This window comes from Dendronephthya gigantea, unplaced genomic scaffold (assembly GCF_004324835.1).
Source record: "Dendronephthya gigantea isolate DGI-Jeju-01 unplaced genomic scaffold, DenGig_1.0 000016F, whole genome shotgun sequence".
Taxonomy (NCBI): domain Eukaryota; kingdom Metazoa; phylum Cnidaria; class Anthozoa; order Malacalcyonacea; family Nephtheidae; genus Dendronephthya; species Dendronephthya gigantea.
Genome location: NW_021163026.1, coordinates 1,782,973 through 1,793,847, shown reverse-complemented (window position 1 = coordinate 1,793,847; position 10,875 = coordinate 1,782,973). Strand labels below are relative to the sequence as shown.

Sequence of the window (10,875 nt, the reverse complement as noted above, 5' to 3'; positions counted from 1 at the left end):
CCTAATTAATTTACGCACGTATTGCTTGATTCTGGATATCTGACATAAGGTCGTATACTACTACAAAGAAAATTAAACTTGCTTTCTTCGAGCAAGGCTTTTCGTTTTCACACGGGAGAAGACGTTGTTCACAAGGGACCGTTGTTAGTAAATTGCCCAAATCTTTCTTCGAGCCAGATTTTAATCACACTTTCTAATTGCTTTCCCTTAATTAATGCTTTGTGCATTCATATGGGATCTCTTAATTCCTGTCTCTGAGGTGTCTGAAATCTATACCACATCTGTGTAAACCACATCAGTATTCTCTAGGAAATTCTTTAGTTTTATCTATAAGTATTATCCCTCCTTGATGAATGCAGTACAGCGATGCATATATAGGTCATCAAAAGCAACAAAAATCTCGACCCACGGTGAGCTCTTTATCGCACGATACTTCAAATGAAATGGACGTTGGAGGTTATGACGTAAACGGCAGTTACGTTAAAGAGTGTTATTGCATGCAGAACAGAATTCCTGCTGTTGGAAAGACATCCTATACGAACACAAGCGTAAAATTACATGTTAATGAAGGTAACTTGTTCATTAAACTTCCACTCCAGATCATGCATTTGTTTCAAAAATGATGGATTCTGTGAAGTGCGAAAGGTCACGTTCTCATTTCAGTCGGACTGGCTTTGAGAATTGAAAAGCACGCAAAGCTACTTGCTGAATTGACGCAAGTTGTCCCCAGACGCTCGCAAACGTAATCAAATGTTTCTTCGTAAACACAACAGATCAGCTGCTAACTTCACAATCACACCCACAGATCAACACTTCACATATAATATCCCGTAGCGAGATCTAAAGTAGAAAGACTCCGAAGAACATTAACATCACGTAGGGGAAGCTTAATATTGATTTATAGTTATCTTGATTTCCATCCTAATTCTCAAATATTTCGTAATAAGACGAGATAAGAAACGTGTCTCGCTAAATATATTTCAAAAATGGTTGAGAAAAAAATGACTTTCATGTTATAAAAAGCCAGACGGCAAACGTAGGGAAAGTCGAAAATATGCTCCCCTACGATGCTATCTTGTAATTTTTCAATTAGAATGTTTGTAATTGCACATTAATTTATACATCGCAATTAACATAAAACTCGTAGACTAACATAGACCCTGACAGGAATACAACTGGCCTTGTAACACAGTTATTAAAGTTAACATGACGTCGGTATAAATTAAATTCTGATATTGATTAAATTAAAACAGCATAATGATGTGCATATCAGATTTAAATCCACAACATGTTGCTAGTTCAACATGGCCTTCTTATTAATATTTGTGCGTTCATTGTATGTTGTTTCAAGTTAAAGTTTAGCAGTATGTGTGTGCATTGCGATCTATATACGGTGACTGATCATTTTTCATGAGAGTTAAATGCAAAAATTTAAGTATTGATATCAGTCAGGAGGCAGGTCACAATGTGCAAAATTATTAAGTCTATTCTTATTCTTGTTATTGTGAAATGTATAATGTCAAAACTGGGACCGCAGTCACCGCAGTAATTGGCGCAAGCTGTTGTGATTACCCTGCCAGTTGCGTATAAATAAAATATGGCAAAAGTTTGTAAATTAAATGAAATTAAAATTATTTGCGAAACCGTTCATTTTCAAAATGGTACATTTGAAAACTCTTTTCATGAAGTATCCTCTCTGCAGCTGACACATAATTATTGAGGATTCAAAAGAGTTTTGTTATCTTTCAAAAGTTAATATTTTTAAAAAATTTTTTCCCAGTTTTGACGTGTTATTTTTCACGATTTTGCACAGCTGGATTTGTTTCCTGGAAAAACATTGAAATCGTTGCTTCGTAGCTTCATCTTTGCTCGATCCTAAGGTATATTTTTGGTGGACATGACAACAGCTATCAGGGAGTTGAGATCGCTCGAAGAGTGGAAATCTGAATGGGATATCCTGTCCGGTGAAATCAAATCATTCAAAGTAAGCTTCAGTTTATAATATCTGGGTTTTATCGATGTAGTTGTTGTAAAGGTTTTTTTGTTTTCGAAGTGTATCTGATCGATTTAAATGGAATTCTTTGATGTTTTTTTACGAATATTCAATATTGCTTCATTGTTTATTCTTTGTGTTGTGAAATATATTTCAAATATTTGATTGCTGTGTACTGTATAGTCAATTATTGTAAAGTGTGTACAATGCATCCCTGTAAGGCTGTAACCACAAGGTGTACGTCAATCAGCAGTAGTTGAGTTCCTCTTCATATAAGCATTGAATTCCTCTTCATACAAGCATTCTATACCATATCAAGCCATTCTTGTAGTTCCGCAGGAAACACTGCAAGGTTTTAAGGACCTTAATCCATGTAAATATAGTAATCTCCGGCTGGTTGCATAAAACTCCTAACTACATTTTGCATAGTTAAATCCTAGTTAACTCAGGAATACACAACTCTGAGTGGCCAATTCTCTCCTTAACTACAGTTTTTGTTAACTGGCCTTTTATGCAACCTCCCCAGATGTGTTTCCTGTAGATTGAACTTAATCTATTCTTAAACAATTATATTTTCTTCAGCAAACAAAATTGGCTGAGTATAATGATATTATGGCACAATGGCAGAATGCTCAAGCAAATTGCTCAAAAGTAATTACGTTGCAAAAGAAGAAAGTGGAAGCCTTTAAAGATTCATTGAAAAGGTTGGTTGAGTAGCTCCAATAAAGAAAACATGAAAATATACTTATTTACTTGATAGCTCTATCAATTCTGAATGGCTCTTCTCAGAGTTCAAGTAAGAATCATATGTCATCCAGGTGATCCAGCCATTCAATGGAGAAATGGATATCACCTGGTTGTATCTGATCTTCTAGTTCTATTTCTATTGTCATATTTTTTCCAAGGGTGTCAAAATCTTGCAAAGAAGATGAGGCGATTCAAGGACTTTATAAGAATATTGAGGAAAATGAAAAGCAGATCCAGGAGATGAGTAAAAATCTTCCTGTGAACATAGGGTATGAAGTGGTCATATTATTGAAATGATGTAAAACCTTGACAAATATCAAATACAATGGCTAAAGAATGGTTGAACGTTCGCCATTTTAGATTGTTCCTGAGGTGTTGTCTGGGAGATATTGACCTATCATTGTACAAGAGGAAGTAAGGGAACTACGATCAATGTCCAAGACATGTTGTCCAAGTAAACTTGTCTCTCCCCTGCATAAAATAATTTAAATCTGTTTTCAACTTCATTACAGACTCCAGTACAAGAACAAATATGAGAAGTTCAAGATGATTATGACCCTAATATCATTCTTTTTCTCCATTCTAAATTTGCTTGTTTTCAACCACAGGTAATTGTGACAAAAACTCTCAGAACAAAGTTCTGTAACAAATACATATTATGGCCGTATTCATCCCAATATGCGGACTATTCACACTTTCAAAATTCCATTGCTTCACAGATTCACAGATGCTCTCTTCCATGCAGTCCTCCTGTGGTACTACAGTTCACTAACACTGCAGGAGCATATTCTTCTTGTTAATGGTTCGAGGTATTGTTGAAATATGTGGTGAACACAAGATTCTAAAGCATATGTTTAACTCTACCAGTTTAAGAGACAAACCAATATAGAAAAAGTAGAATTAAACTCAAAGTGGACATTCACTTGATACTTTGAAATGTCTTTGAAGAAAAATGTGATATTTTTTTCAGGATAAAAAATTGGTGGATTCTGCACCATTATCTATCGATTCTGCTTTCTGGATTTTTGCTGATATGGTAAAAACTAAATATTAATTTGAGTTAGGAATGAGTGAATGAGAGTGCTGACTTCAAATGCAGTTCAGTTCATTTTTCATTGAATTTCGTTTAAAATTTATCATTTAGGCCAGACGGTTTGATTTATGAAATGTATAGAAACCAGTTCATATACTTTAGTATTTATTTAAGTAAGTATAAATTTCAGTCCTCAGCTATATGTTTATATAAACAAATATATGGAATTTATTTCAAGCTTCAAATTTCCGTGGACAAATTGTCCCAACTTGAAGACATGGCTACTCTGACAAAAAATACGAATTTAAACTTAATTTTCTCTTGCGTTTCTACGGGTAGGTTTCGTTCAATTTCTGCAGTACAATTATCAGAAACGAGTCCTTTACAGATTGAGAGCTTTGGGTGCCAGTCGAACGATGGACGTTACTGTTGGTGCGTTTAATTTGAAGCCTTCTCGATAAAATTACATCTTTTCTGGATAACTCAGAAACGTATTTCTTATATAGAGGGTGTCGACACGAAGCGATCCACTGGACTTGGATTTATTGTTCCGTTTTTATGCGTTGGTTATGTAAGTAAATGAAGAAACGCAAAATGTATACAAGCGCTTCTTAAGTGACGAACCATATTCAAGGTGTTATAATTATGAGCTCTACTTACAACATTACAAATCGCGGCAAAATGCGACAAGATTTCTTTCGAGTAATTTACTGGAAAGAGTATTTTTGAACACACTTACAACCCAGTATAACTAGGGTTTGTATCTTGTTCTTTTAGTTTCTACAGTTTTATAATGCTTTCATTCTATATCGACTATCACGACACCCCAAGTGCGATTTATGGCAGGTACCTTTTTTACCGCTATACTCTGTTAATAAAGTATCTCGGTTTTAGTAAAATAAATTGCATGCGATTATAGCTAATATTTTCTACAATTTTTTCAACAGGTGCCATGCTGTGCCGTGCTTTTCCTGGTCCTGGGCGCTGGAAATCTCATAACCTTAATTTATGTCATCAAACAAAAAGCGAAAGTGCATCTAAAATCAACATAATTCACGTAGAATTTATGCAACGGAATTTCAGAAAACATGACGTGAACTAGCTCTTCAGAAAACTTTCAATTTCTTCGCGTCCCAAAATTTTATAAAAAATTTCTATGACCCAACGTAGCGATTCGACGTCAACCTTCTTCAATTGAATAATATATTTTAAATAATATATAAAATCCTTCTTTCAATAGTTTGTAATCATTGACCATGCAGCCATATATGCCTCCCAATATTAATAATATGTCAACTTGTTAAAAATACTGGTTAGTTACTATAGAATATAAATTACTAATAATGCCACTTTCATTTAAAAAAATATTTACGATAACACAATAAATACGTCTTATTTTAACTTAGTGATATATCTATTTTGAAAAAACTTGCAAATAATTTATAAAATTTGTTTCAATATTAGCATAAAAGACTTTGAAATTGCTCGAGATTCTATGAGTAATCTTCGTGCTCAAAAATGAGTTGGGTGTCCGCTCCGGGAAACGACCAACCATCGCCGTGGTCTATGCTGTGTTGCACTCCGAATTGCCCCGACAGCTTTATCGCTTCCGTCATGAGAAGATCGACAGGTCTGTGCAACAAATGCGGTAATCAATACCCAAGTAATCAATACCCAAGTAATACCCAAAGCTCAAAAGAACTGCCAACCATCGACCATTGATCAGCAGAAAAACGGTCATAAAAATAAACCATATTCCGGTACCTACTTCGGTCATACGACCATGGTCGACTGTATCATATTCCGCTATATTCGACCATGGTCGAATTTCATTTTTCTACCTTAGCGCTCATTTTGACCAGTCACATTGATGACGGAGACAGTGATAATGTTTTATAGTACAAAACATGTTCACACAATCCATTTTTGTCAGATTCAATTCACTTCTGACGCATAGAATGTAGTCTGTTATTGATAAAGTAGTATACTGCTTTGGCTTTAGTTGATTTGCTGCCATATACATTGCATATCACCAGACAATAAAATTAACTTCCACAAGCTCTGACAAGATTGGATCGTGTGAAGAGACCTAAGTTCTAAGATGGAATAAATACCTGTCAATAGGATGAATGATGACTGGTATTGCACCAAGACCTGCCGCTGTTGTTATCCACGATTGAGTTCCTAACGGTATTTGCGATGCAAACCTTTTGAGCAAGATCCCCATTACGAAACATATTCTGTTGATGGTAAACCCAGGGATAGCTACAGATGCTAAACCTTGCCAGATAAGCGCCTCGATGAAGGCTTCCGTACACGATCGTAATCTCACGTTTTGAGAAAGATCTTCCTTCGCCTGGAGTGAAAATTGGAGGTGATATCTTAAATATTACCAATCTTTCTGGACAAAAGTAGTACTCTACAATAAGCTGTGGTGGTTTGTGTCTGAACTACCTGAGAAAGATATCTCAAACGCGGTGGTCCAATGTAGGTAGTAGTCCACAATAAGCTAGCGTCATGGCTTACTAAATATAGTCTTAATCCAACTAACCTTGTACATTTCCAGACTCTTAGACGAGGCGTCTCCTAACGCGTAACTTGACGCTACAAAATAGCTTGCAAAATACCCAAATCTTGGTATATGAGATTTGAATGCTTCGCCAATCTCGTTTGCGTAACCTGTGTGTAGAAATGAGTGCAAATTCGATGGGTCTTGAAGTCCTTAGCATTACAAGAAACACCGCATAACGAACATATGGCACAGTAAAAGACAAAAGTTGAAATGGAAAATGTGCGGAAATGAAGTATTTAAAGGTTTATTTTTAATTAACAACCGACCAAAATAACAAAACGTGCTATCTGACAACCAGCTGAGTACACGCAATAGAGAAAACCAAAGTGAATAGCGTTTTACCTAAGTATCTAATCCAAGTATCGCGAAAAAAGTCGATTTTCGCTCCTTTGCCGTCCGCCATCTTGGATTTTCTCTTCGCCATTCAACTTGAATAGCGAATCAGATATCGTCGTGATGGTTGCCAAGTGATAGCCAATCAGAGCTGCTCATATATTGTACTTCTCTCTTGCTCTGCATGAAAACAAACCGATATTTTAAAATATGACATAATGTTTTGAACCTTTTTGCAAGACGTTTTTGTTATTTATCTGGGCAATAAACCCTAAAGGAGAAAGGGAGTAGAATCGTAGAAGGGTACGTACCTTGCGCTGCAAAATGCGTCCTTAAAATGATTAAGATTCGAGATTTGATTAAAAAGTCAACGTATTTTAAATGGTTCTAATTGAGTGATATTGAGGTATTTAAGACCCTGAAATGTATCAGTTGTAAGCAAAATAAATAAATACGTGTTCCGTCCAATTCTTTTTCCTTGATATACAAGTATATTACTTTAATAGTCCCGCATAAGTGAAAGACAAAGTCCTCCTATGAACATCTCACCTTAAAAAATGAAAAGGGGTTTTGCTAAACACACAAACTCTATTACAGGACCTACTCAACCATGGATATCACGAAATCCTCTGGGCTCACATTTGATATCATTCTTGATGAAAATGTTACCAGACCTGAACCGAAAAGAATGATTTTGCTGAAAAACAAACGAAAGGAGCCGTTGACCGCAGATGAAATTGAAAAAAGGCAGAGAAAAGCAGAAGAGCGAAGACAAGTTTGTTTTTTCCTCGTTTTCTATCAGTTGGTTTGTGAATTGCACACAGATCAATATGTCTGTTTATGATTTTACTCTAGGCTAGAATTGAAGCAAGGCTGAAAAGAATGCAAGAACGAGAAGAAGCGACAAAAAGCCTTGCATGCAAAGTTGATAAATTATTACAACAACAGTTGTTAAGAGCTGGCCAGCATCCAAATTCTGACAATGTCCCAATCATGTCGCATCGAGAGGTCTTGAAAACTGCATACGACGTTGTCAAGGGATTTCAAAAGATGCAGCAACAACTGATCAACATTGACCTTAAAGTTGATAAACAAAATCAGCAAACGTCTCAGATGCCTGAACTGCAAAAGAGTTCAAAGGTGGATCACAGTATGCATGAAGGAACAATTAAGGATCTCAAGGAATCTCAAATATCTGTATCAGATAATTCTACAGCAGAACAAAAGCCTAAAGGAGTTGTGTTTGAAATCCCATCTGATGTGAAGGCTCCAAAGCGTCGTTCAAAGAAGCCGCCCATAGCAAGGTTGCAGAAGAAGGATTCAAGGCAAAGAGCTGACCAAGAAATGGCTGCCATAAAATTGGAGGTGAAGCAGCAAGAGGCAGCAGAACGCAGACAGGTTTAGTATTGAATGGTTTAATGCCACTGCGATTTTTAGATGAGATTGCCAAGGTTTAACAACAATATTTCTTTTGTTATGCAGCAACGGATTGAAAACAAAGTGCGTAAGACTCGTGAAAGTCGAGAAACACTGATGCAACTCCAAACCAAAATGAACATCTTTCGAGAACATCAAGCAGCAATCGAAGGAAAAGCTGATTCTCGTATGATGTTATCTGAACACGAGGCTGCTTGCCTTGCTCACGATATTGCAGATGGCTTTAGCAACATTCACAGCAGGTACAAGGCAGATCTGGAAAGAGCTGAGTTATTCTTTATGGTCTATGATAAGAAGTAAATGTGAGCACAGTTAGCTGTCCTGAATATAGCATAGAGGAACAGTTAGACACATGATAGTGTTTGATTATAAAAACACATGATGACTGTATATAAATGTATACCTTGTATTATAAATACTAGATAGACAAGCTGGGATAGTTTTGTGCCAACTTCCTATGGCTAAAGCTTCAGTGAAAGTTGAAAGCAATAACCTTATTCAATTTTGTGCATACAAAGTGCATCCTATATATATTAAACACTCTGTTATATAGATTATTTTTGTATATATATCCACAATAAAAATCCACTATTTTTACTTGATGATACTCTAAGTCTTATCTCCGCCAACCTGCTGTACAAAATCTGGCATCTTCCTTCTATATTTCAATGTGAATGGACCTGCAGACTGCCAAGGTGTTGAAACCTTCTCATTAGCTCAATACGGTTGATATAACAACCTCTTTGTCAACCCGAGGCCTTTTGACATGTCGTTCTAATTTCTCCCCATAATAGCCGAGTCCAGTCTTACAATGTGGTAATTCGTTAGGAATTGGTTCGGTTATACCTTGAGAACTGCCTAAACTGGATCCTTTCGTCCAACCTTGCTCCTTCATTAATTTGCTACCAAACCCCTTGGTGTGTTTTTCAAAACTACCGATATCCACGTTGTGATCAGCTTCCAAGTCTCTTTGTTCTGCATGTCTAATGTCCATGAGAGCTTTTGCATGTCTGTCACCATAGCCTGTCATGAAAGATATTTATCTTTTATTGATCAAGTGTTACTATAGGAGGAAACCTAAACTAAACTAACTTTATTTATTCTGGATAGCTCTATCAGTTCTAAACTGTTCTTCCTAGAGGCCCAGTAAGGATCATCTCTTATTGATTCAATGTTACTACAAGGAGAAAACCTGGACTAAACTAATTTTTCTCATACTGGTAGCTCTATACATTACCTTCCTTCTCATATATCCCCATATCAATGTCCCAGTCATCAGCTGTTTGCTCATCAAAGTCCCCACTTAAACTGTCCCAATATGCTGCATCAGTATAAAACACCAACCCACTTCCTCCCTTTTCCCATTTCAGTTCAATCTTATTCTCAAACAGCCGCTCCTTTGTCCGACCTTGGGAGTCCACGTCATCATGGAGTGCTTCATGTCGTTCCCAGTCTTCTTCCGGCTCAGAATCTGTGTCCGATAATGGCTCATTTTCATTACATGAAGTACTTTGTTCATCAGCAACATTTTCCAATGATGAAATGCTTATAGTCCTGGTCACATTACTCTGCTTATTCTCAGTGTAAGTTGCATCACTTAGTGATGATTGGTTAATTACTTCATTACTGTTTTCTAACAAAGGTCCTAACGAGTTACATTGATTTAATGCCCTTTTCGAATTAAGAGTTTCTTTTAACTTTCCCTTTTTTTTCTTGAGAAACGACTTTTATTAGCATTGTTTGCATAATCAAACCTCACATTGCCATAACAACGCTTGCTACGGCCGCTTGGAAAACTAAGCCCCAACTTCTTGATTATGTGCGGCGGCAATTGACATGAACGGATCAAACTCATGAAGCTTGTTAAAGTGGTACCGACATTGCCATTTGGCATGAAAGACGGGGGATGAAACTCAGAGAGTTTGATCAAGTCTTCCATGTCAAATTCAACTTTTTCTCTCTTGTGATTTCTTGTTTCCTTCCTTGTCTTATATATATCACTTGCTAAAAGCATTAAAAAACCCATCAGATTGTGATAACATTCCCTCACTAAACAAACTTATATACATTGTTTCAACTTACATCCTTCAGAACTTTTGATAGTTATCCTAGAAATTACAGCCTTTTGGGAGCCTAATTTTCCATGTCTATCTGTCCAATTTTCACCGTCGTAAACCTGAAGTAATTCTCTCAAATTCTCCTCCTTTAATCTAACAACACAACACGTTGTCTTGCCTTTAATTGACTCCAATGTTGCATCTAAAAAGTTGTCACCATTTTCGTTTTTCCGCTTCAAAACCTCGGGTCTATGGCGAAAATGAAAGCAGTCGAACTTCCCCGATTCAATGAACTGCGAAAAAAACGAACGCAGGTCCACAGAGTGAAATTTTGAAGGAATATTTCCGACTAAAACATAAGAAAATTCACTGTTTGCGAAACTCTCATCCGCCATTTTGATTTCGACCGCGTAGAGACTGAGGAAAGCATAAAAAGTAAAGTGAAAAAAGTGAAAATGCAATAATACCTAAAAAAGATTTAAAAGTAGTGATTTGATCAAATTAACTGCTTTATTCTCTACTAATGAGAACAGAAATTTTGATGAAGTTGTACTGGGCAGAGAAAATGCATGAATATAATTTTCACTTAAACCTTTACCGATATATATCCGGGTGATAAAAGTAGTGTTGTCCTGGCATATCTATCTCCCCAAAGACGCTTCTAGCATCTGTATTTCGGGCAGGTAACCGCAGGTTGCAAAAT

The 10,875-nt window shown here is 36.4% G+C and overlaps 4 protein-coding genes across 5 annotated transcripts; 2 read left to right on the top strand and 2 right to left on the bottom strand.

The window, feature by feature from the left end:
* Positions 1–1,750: 1,750 nt before the first annotated feature.
* LOC114520528 (transmembrane protein 120A-like) lies at positions 1,751–4,851 on the top strand. Of its 2 annotated transcripts, none has more exons than XM_028540819.1 (12): positions 1,751–1,984; positions 2,576–2,697; positions 2,899–3,009; positions 3,101–3,154; positions 3,253–3,348; positions 3,460–3,549; positions 3,711–3,776; positions 3,885–3,946; positions 4,113–4,205; positions 4,280–4,344; positions 4,551–4,619; positions 4,721–4,851. In XM_028540819.1, exons 1-12 carry the CDS (start codon positions 1,898–1,900, stop codon positions 4,823–4,825), a joined length of 1,020 nt encoding a protein of 339 aa, XP_028396620.1. In that variant the 5' UTR covers positions 1,751–1,897; the 3' UTR covers positions 4,826–4,851. The 2 variants fall into 2 exon arrangements, with proteins under 2 accessions (XP_028396620.1, XP_028396621.1); XM_028540820.1 differs by having other exon boundaries at positions 4,551–4,615; positions 4,721–4,804.
* Positions 4,852–5,172: 321 nt separating this feature from the next.
* LOC114520530 (mitochondrial fission process protein 1-like) lies at positions 5,173–6,873 on the bottom strand. Its single transcript, XM_028540823.1, has 4 exons — positions 6,688–6,873; positions 6,325–6,452; positions 5,888–6,129; positions 5,173–5,405 (listed from the first exon to the last, which is right to left on the bottom strand). The coding sequence occupies exons 1-4, from the start codon at positions 6,767–6,769 to the stop codon at positions 5,267–5,269; spliced, it is 591 nt and encodes a 196-aa protein (XP_028396624.1). The 5' UTR covers positions 6,770–6,873; the 3' UTR covers positions 5,173–5,266.
* A 21-nt stretch (positions 6,874–6,894) lies between these two features.
* LOC114520529 lies at positions 6,895–8,698 on the top strand. The gene is made up of 4 exons (XM_028540822.1): positions 6,895–6,981; positions 7,276–7,453; positions 7,534–8,076; positions 8,161–8,698. Exons 2-4 carry the CDS (start codon positions 7,289–7,291, stop codon positions 8,413–8,415), a joined length of 963 nt encoding a protein of 320 aa, XP_028396623.1. The 5' UTR covers positions 6,895–6,981; positions 7,276–7,288; the 3' UTR covers positions 8,416–8,698.
* Positions 8,699–8,827: 129 nt separating this feature from the next.
* Positions 8,828–10,750, bottom strand: LOC114520677 (G patch domain-containing protein 3-like). The gene is given in 4 exon segments (XM_028540998.1): positions 8,828–9,138; positions 9,353–9,821; positions 9,824–10,119; positions 10,198–10,750. Coding segments are annotated over 4 exon segments (1,446 nt in total). The 5' UTR covers positions 10,568–10,750.
* Between the last annotated feature and the right edge of the window lie 125 nt (positions 10,751–10,875).

What these genes read in the sequence shown, in the direction of transcription:
- LOC114520528 (XM_028540819.1), top strand. Translation starts at nt 1,898, where the DNA reads ATGACAACAGCTATCAGGGAGTTGAGATCGCTCGAAGAGTGGAAATCT. An exon ending in TTTAAAGATTCATTGAAAAG is followed by an intron (nt 2,698 to 2,898) that starts GTTGGTTGAGTA and finishes ATTTTTTCCAAG; the next exon opens with GGTGTCAAAATCTTGCAAAG. An exon ending in CCAAGTGCGATTTATGGCAG is followed by an intron (nt 4,620 to 4,720) that starts GTACCTTTTTTA and finishes TTTTTTCAACAG; the next exon opens with GTGCCATGCTGTGCCGTGCT.
- LOC114520530 (XM_028540823.1), bottom strand. Translation starts at nt 6,769, where the DNA reads ATGGCGAAGAGAAAATCCAAGATGGCGGACGGCAAAGGAGCGAAAATC. An exon ending in TACTTGGATTAGATACTTAG is followed by an intron (nt 6,453 to 6,687) that starts GTAAAACGCTAT and finishes TTCTACACACAG; the next exon opens with GTTACGCAAACGAGATTGGC. An exon ending in ATCATTCATCCTATTGACAG is followed by an intron (nt 5,406 to 5,887) that starts GTATTTATTCCA and finishes TTTGTTGCACAG; the next exon opens with ACCTGTCGATCTTCTCATGA.
- LOC114520529 (XM_028540822.1), top strand. Translation starts at nt 7,289, where the DNA reads ATGGATATCACGAAATCCTCTGGGCTCACATTTGATATCATTCTTGAT. An exon ending in AAGCAGAAGAGCGAAGACAA is followed by an intron (nt 7,454 to 7,533) that starts GTTTGTTTTTTC and finishes ATTTTACTCTAG; the next exon opens with GCTAGAATTGAAGCAAGGCT. An exon ending in AGGCAGCAGAACGCAGACAG is followed by an intron (nt 8,077 to 8,160) that starts GTTTAGTATTGA and finishes TTTGTTATGCAG; the next exon opens with CAACGGATTGAAAACAAAGT.